We start from the raw sequence: 7,157 nt of genomic DNA on the forward strand, positions 1-7,157 counted from the left end.
GCTCCCCTCGGGCAGGTTAAAGCCATTGCCCTTGTCCTGTCCCTACATCCCTTGTCCAAAGCCCCTCTCCAGGTTTCCTGGAGCCCCTTTAGGCACTGGAGCTGCTCTAAGGTGTCCCCTTCAGGAGCCTTCTCTTCTCCAGCTGCCCCAGCCCAGCTCTCTCAGCCTGGCTCCAGAGCAGAGCTGCTCCAGCCCTCGCAGCAGCTCTGGGGCCTCCCCTGGCCTCGCTCCAGCAGCTCCACGTCCCTCTTGTGCTGTTGCCCCAGAGCTGGATCAGGGCTGCAGGGGGGGTCTCCCCAGAGCACAGCAGGGGGGCAGGATCCCATCCCTTGGCGCAAGGCCACTGAACGCCACCAAAGCCCCAATCCACACCCCTCACCTTGAGCACCCTCTCAAGGATGCGCTGGATGGACTTGCACAGGTCGTCCTTGCCCTGCAGCTTCCCCAGCTCCTGGTGGAGCAGCGTCTCGAATGTGTACACAGCATCATCCATTTGCTGTCAGCAGAGGCAGGTGGTCAGCACATGGGGACCCAAAGGGACTATCCCTCCACCCTGATGGTTTGCATCCCCTTCCCCTACACCCCGCTCCAGGTTTGGCTGGGTTAGACCCCAGAGTTGGGCTACTGGGTTTGCTGGTGCCACTGGGCTTGGTGGCAAAGGGGCAACTGTGCTGTGATGCCCAAGTCTGGGTGCTGAGTTAGAAGGATGCCCCATGGTGCTGCCATGGACTGCCCCTCTGATCAGGCTCCAGACCAAAGGGAATGGCCAGATCCATCACACACCCTTAACTGGGTGCCAATGACATGAAGGTCCTTGAGACAGGGCAGCCAAATCCCTGGGTCAGACCAGCCTGGGGACACAGGGGGACCCTGGTCGCCATCCCACCTGTCTCATGTGGATCTGGGCCCTCTGCTTGAAGACAGATGTGCTGGTAACATCAAATCGCTGCTGAAGACCCTCCAGTTTCAGCTGGTCCATCTTCTCATAGCACGACTGCATCTTGACCGGGTGGAAGGCCAGGTGGGAAAGCTTCTCCATGTACTGGGGACAAAGCCAGGCTCAGCAGGGCAGGACAACCTCTCCATGCACAGGGGCTTCATCCCCAGGTAATTCCTCATCCTGGGATCCCCTCGTGCTGCCTACACTGAGGATGCAGCAGGACTGGCCCTGCCACCCCCAACCCCACCAGCCAGCAGGGACTCACCTCCACCAGCTTCTCCAGGCCACCTTCATTGACGATGTTCATGTTCATGTCCGTCACCTCCTTGAAGAACACCTCCCGCACCTCGGCGAAGCCCTGGCTCGTGGGGGTCATCAGGGCCTCCAGGATGGAGGGGATATAGGGCTGGACATGGTTACGGACACACACCTCCGCTTTGGGGAGGACAAATGCTGGCCAGAAAGCAGGGATGAGCATGGTGAGGTCCCTTCCAGCTCTTCAGATCAGGTCCTAAGCCCACCCCAAAGACATGCCCCTCTCCACAAGCCCCTACAGGAGAAAGCTTCCAGCCTTGCAGGACAACACAGGGTGTTCATGCAGAGGGCCCTCAGTCTGTATTGAACCTGCTCCTATCCACTGCCCACCTTGTCCCCCACCTTTTAGGACAATGCTGATGAGGACGTGCACCCAGGCACCTTCTGGTGAAGCAGCAGCAATGCCACACCAGGAGCTGGTCACGGACACAGCTACATCCATGTCCACATCCTTGTCTCCCCCAGGGCTGTACCTCGGATCTTGCTGGCCAGGTGCTCCTTGGAGGTGATGATCTGGTCCATGTCCGTGCGGATAGTGCTCTCCATCTGGGGCCGCTCCTGCTCGCACTTGGCCATTGCTGCGTCATACTGAGCATTGGTCTGCTCATAGACCATCCTATAGACAGCATCTGAGATCTGGAGAGGGCAAGATGGGGAGGTCGGCAGCCCTGCCCATGTCTTGTATTGCCCCACTAACCATCACCTCCAGCAACAGATGTCTGCAGGACCTGCCAAGCCTTCACCATGCCCTGACCAGACCCCTTGTCACAGGCTGACAGGAGATTTTGACACCAAGGACCCTTCAGCTGGGGAAGATGAAGCTCCCGTGGAGCAGAGATGGTCCAAAGTGGTGCCCAAGGGGCAGAGAGCTGAGCATCTGCCTCAAACTCCAGGCAGGGATGGGGGTGCTGCAGGGATGAGGGTGATGGAGGGATGGGGTGGCTACAGGGATGAGGATGCTGCAGGGATGGGGGGCTGGCAGTCCAGGCATGAGAGCCCATGACCCCATTTGAAGGCTGTTCCATCCCTGGGGTCTCAGGAGCCCACCCCCATGATGGGGTTGAAGCTGCTCATTGAGGCTTCACACTCACTTTGCTTTTCACACACAGTGATTTTGGGTCTGGCAGAAGGCAGGGCCACCCCCTTAACACACACACACCCCCATCTCCCTGGGGCTTCCCAGCTTTGCAGCTACAACCACAGCTCCTAGAAAAGCAGCGTTTGGTCGTTTTTAGGCTGCTCCGGAGGCACATTCCAGGCCTGCTGGTAATTATCCATCAGCTCTTAGGGATTTAACAGGCACTTAGAAAGAGCCCTTGGTCTTTCACAAGGGTTCAGCCTGGATTTAGCTTTTGCTGTTCTAAAAATGGCTCACTAAATATAGCCAGGATGGGCTTTGCTCCAGGGCTGGGCTTCCTCCTGCCTGCTTCCCCCCCAGGGACAGGCAGTGCAGGCAGGGCTGCTGGGGGACAGCAAGGAGACAGCATGGAGAGTAAGGATGGAGGGGAATAAAGGATGGAGGGGGATAAGGATGGAGGGGGATAAAGATGGAGGGGAATAAGGATGGAGGGGGGTAAAGATGGAGGGGAATAAGGACGAGGGCAGGAATAGAGTTGGAGGAGAATGAGGATGGTGGAGAATGAGAACAGAGGGCAATAAGGACAGTGGAGGATAAGGACAGTGGGGAACAAGGATGGTGGAGAGTAAAGATGGTTTCTTAGGGAGCAAAGGGGGATGCGGGTGGCTGTGCTGGCTCTGGCACAGAGCAGAGGCAGTGCAGGGTGCAACAGAGACAGTGCAGGGTGCAGCAGAGGCAGTGCAGGGTGCAGCAGAGGCAGTGCAGGCGCTGGTGACTGCCCAGCAGCTCCGTACCTGGATCCATGTCCGTTGGCGCTCCTGCGCTTTGCCCTTCAGGCGGGGCCCAATGGTGTTCCTCAGCTCGGGCAGCAGCTCCTCCATCACCAGGTTGCTCAGGACCTGCAAGGGCAGGAGGCTGTGGGGGCCCTGCTCATCCCGCATCCCTGCGCTGGGGCCGTGGGGGGAGCAGGGGACCTCACCTGGGTTTCGTTGCCACACAGCATGTCCCACGTGCCGTACTGCTCCTTCGACTGGCGGTACATGCGGACTGCCTCCGTGAAGGCTGGAGCCTCCACTTTGGAGAGATGCCTGGAAATGAGGGATGAAGGGGATGGGGGATGATCGAGCGTGGAGAGATGCTGCAGCATCACAACCCACTTTTGAGGGGTCCCTTCTGTCCTCCACACCCGTGGACCCACACAAGGAGCTTGGGGCTCTCACCAGGACTAGGACATCTCATCCCAAGCCTCTGACCAGGTTGGGGGCAGCAGTCTCCAGACACACCAGTGGCTGGAAGGGGTCCCAATCTGTCTGCACACCAAGGGCAGGGAGGAACCACGAGCAGGGGCTGGGCAGGATGAGGGGGCTCAGTGACTCCCCATGCTCTATGGGGCCCCACCAGCAGGATGGGGCAGCCAGGGAGGCTGGAGGAAGGAGAGGGCCCTGCGGGATGTGGGGAAGAAGAGGAAAGCACATGTTGGGAATGAGTCACCTATCAGGGTGCTGGGAGCGCATGGGGAGGAAGAGGAAATGGGGCAATGGATGGGCAGGAGCCCACTGGCACATGGCCCAGGAGCATGGGATGACAGTGGAAGGTCACAGCGCATCCCTGGACCGCCCAGCAAGCTGTGAAGATGGAGCCAGGGCTGGTTTCTCCTCCCCAGCCCGGGGAAGGGAGCAGATCTCCTCCAATGCACACAGATTTTCCTAAGATGATTACATTGAACTCCAAGACTAAGCAGCTTTTCCTAAGGGGCAGCTTAATACAGAGGGGAAAAAAACACTGAGAAAGTCAAGTCTGAGCCTTTCTCAGTGCTTGGTGGGAGATTTCAGGGGCTGGAGCTTCTCCATCCTCGGCTTCTTGCAACTCAGCATCCACCTCCCTGATAGGGCAGCCTCATATGGGCTTCACGCTATGGTGTGGGCTTAATACCCTGGTAAGGGCTTCATACCATACCAGAGCTCCCACGGCCAAACCTCCTCCTCCAAAACAGAGAACAGGGCAGGATCTACCCCATCAGGGTCACTCATCCCTGGCTGTGCCCAGGCACAAGACAGGGCTGGTTAGAGGAAGCCACGGTGCCACTTCACAGGGGAGATGTAATGAGTTTGCTTCATTACTACATGGTTATTAAGCACTGGTCTGAGCTCCCCTTGTCAGGGATGGAAAGCAACCACCCGAGCCTGGACCCTAGCCTGAGGTAATGGTGCACCGTGGGATGGGAGTACCCAGCACTGGGGAGAGATGCTGCACCTCAACTTTGCACCATAGCACAGGATAATCCCCTCTTGCTGGGCAAACTGAAGAAGGAATGTGGGTCTGAAGCCACTTTTTGCCCAAATCACAGCTAAAACAGGGACAACAGCCAGTGTGGTGGGCACAAGGCATCATACAGGACAAGGGACATTCCCAGAGCAGCCAGGGGCACCCAGGCTCCAGGGAAACCAGGCTGGACACCACCTGTGTGAGGAATGCTGCTGTACATCAAGGCCAGGTTGGACACAGGGGCTTTGAGCAACCTGCTCTAGTGGAAGGTGTCCCTGCCCTTTGCAAGGGGTTTGAACTGGAGAAGCTTTAAGGTCCCTTCCAGCCCAAACCATCCCATGATTCTATGATCCCTCCCTCTCCCCACCCTCACTCACAGAGACAATGAGATGATCAATGATGCTCAGCCAATTCCTCCTCTTGACCTCCAAATCATCCCCTTTGGCCCCAAACTCACCCCAACCAGTGCGAGTGTTGGTTGGAGCAGGAGGAAGATGCTTTCACCACCCCAGAGCCACATGTTGTCACCCCAGCATCCCTCACCGTTGTTGCAGTGCCGCACACAGTCCTGGAACACTGCCTTCCACTTCTCCTGCTCCTTGCTTGTCATCACACAGAAGTAATAGTGCCGGGCATAGGGGTGCCAAAGAATGAGGGGGAAATCCGTGGGGCACTTAAAGATGGGGGTCTGCCCCAATTTGGGTGTCACACCTGCCAAAGAGGGGAGGATGCTGTGAGGAGCAGAGCAGGGATGGGGATGTAGGGCTGGGGGTGCAGCAGTGGCACACAACATCCCTCAGCTCCTTCCCAGTGCCTTGGCTGTGAGTTCTACCAAAAACATGGGCAAACTAAGTGCAAATTCTTCCACAAAGGAAATCAGAAGTGAAAATTACATTAAAAAAAAATGAAATAAAAGATAATCATTATTTCCAGTGTGAAACCCTTCCCAAAGGTCCCCAGAGATGCTACACCCCAAAATCAGTCATTATAGAAGGTCCCCAAGGATGCTACACCCAAAACCCACCCTTTCAGAAGGTCCCCAAGGATGCTACACCCCAAAATCACCCCTTACCAAAGGTCCCCAAGGGATGCCCAGCAGCACTGGAGTGCAGGGGACCCTGAGCATCCCTCCTCACCCTGCAGGCGCCAGGAGCACTAACCAGGCAGGCTGCTGTTCACCAGCTCCAGGTACTGGTCCACCGTGGTGAGGATCCTGTAGCCAGCACTGTTGATCAGCACACGGGGTGGCAGGTCCCGCTCATAGGCCTGAGCAGAGAAATATGGTCATGGATGATGCGGGGTGATGATGGGGTGTCCCCCTGTGGAGCTGTGCCCAGCAGAGATGGGTGATGCCCCTCACCAGTTTGTTCTCATAGAGGACCAAGCCGTAGTTGTGTGGGACCACGCAGAAGCGGTTCCTCCACTTCTTGTTCTCCTCAATGTAGTGGAAGAGGTTGCCCGAGTAGATGACATGGTCCTCCAGGGGAACCTGCAGGGAAGAGACACACAGTGGGTGGCACAGGGGCTGGAGAGAGAGGGACAGCTCCATCCCACAGCCACAGCCTGGCTCAGGGAGCTCAACAAAGTCTTTTTGTGGTGGTTTGGGGCAGGGTTTCTGTGCTGGGGCTGTGATGAGGGTCTCCAAGGTCACCACTGGATTATCTCCTTTAGCACTGCAAATTCTGGTGCCCAAACCATAGAATCCCAGCCTGGTTTGTGTTGGGAGGGACATTAAAGCTCCTCCAGCTCCACCCCGTGCGATGTGCCGGTACACCTTCCACTAGAGCAGGTTGCTCCAAGCCCCTGTGTCCAAGCTGGCCTTGAACACTGCCAGGGATGGGGCAGCCACAGCCTGGGGCATGAGTGCGACTGCTTGGTAATGGCTATCAAAGAGAAGGTCCTGCCAGGGTGCAGGTCAGATGCAAGCTGTAGATGACAGGAAGAAAGCTCTGCCTGAGCACGGTCTCCATATGGGACGTGGAAGAGGAAAAGCAAGAAGTGTCTTGGAAGGCTGAGAGAGCTGGGCTGGGTCAGCTGGAGAAGAGAAGGCTCCTGAAGGGGACACCTTAGAGCAGCTCCAGTGCCTAAAGGGGCTCCAGGAAACCTGGAGAGGGGCTTTGGGCAAGAAACGGGACAAGGGGAATGGCTTTAACCTGCCAGAGGGGAGATTGAGACGAGCTCTGAGGCAGAAGCTCTTCCCTGGGAGGGTGCTGAGGCGCTGGCACAGGGTGCCCAGAGGAGCTGTGGCTGCCCCATAAAAAAAAAGTTCAAGGCCAGCTTGGACACAGGGGCTTGGAGCAACCTGCTCTAGTGGAAGGTGTCCCTGCCCGTGGCAGGGGTTGGAAATGGAGGAGCTTTAAGGTCCCTTCCAACACAAACTATTCCATGGTTCTATGAAGCTACCCCATAGAGCCCAACACCAGACAACGCTTAAGTGCTCTGGACTTCCTGGAGGAGCAGCGACAGGGCCAGGCTGTCGCTCCAGCCCCTCTGGCTCACACACCAGCAGCGTTTACTCCATTCCAAACAGACTGAGCCAGCCCAGAAATCCTCCCAGGA

At 57.2% G+C, this 7,157-nt stretch overlaps 1 protein-coding gene across 1 annotated transcript in view; it reads right to left on the reverse strand.

Moving 5' to 3' along the window:
• Nucleotides 1-7,157, reverse strand: part of FAM129B (family with sequence similarity 129, member B) — a gene marked incomplete at both ends in the record, with an annotated part of 9,911 nt that overhangs the window by 605 nt on the left and 2,149 nt on the right. Inside the window, 10 exons of the mRNA XM_010021048.1 lie at nt 380-496; nt 887-1,042; nt 1,206-1,393; nt 1,729-1,891; nt 3,128-3,232; nt 3,313-3,421; nt 3,491-3,503; nt 5,142-5,309; nt 5,759-5,864; nt 5,959-6,087. Coding sequence (XP_010019350.1) covers nt 380-496; nt 887-1,042; nt 1,206-1,393; nt 1,729-1,891; nt 3,128-3,232; nt 3,313-3,421; nt 3,491-3,503; nt 5,142-5,309; nt 5,759-5,864; nt 5,959-6,087 — 1,254 coding nt within the window. The remainder of the gene's footprint in view (nt 1-379; nt 497-886; nt 1,043-1,205; nt 1,394-1,728; nt 1,892-3,127; nt 3,233-3,312; nt 3,422-3,490; nt 3,504-5,141; nt 5,310-5,758; nt 5,865-5,958; nt 6,088-7,157) is intronic.

This window comes from Nestor notabilis, unplaced genomic scaffold (assembly GCF_000696875.1).
Source record: "Nestor notabilis isolate BGI_N333 unplaced genomic scaffold, ASM69687v1 scaffold18718, whole genome shotgun sequence".
NCBI lineage: Eukaryota > Metazoa > Chordata > Aves > Psittaciformes > Psittacidae > Nestor > Nestor notabilis.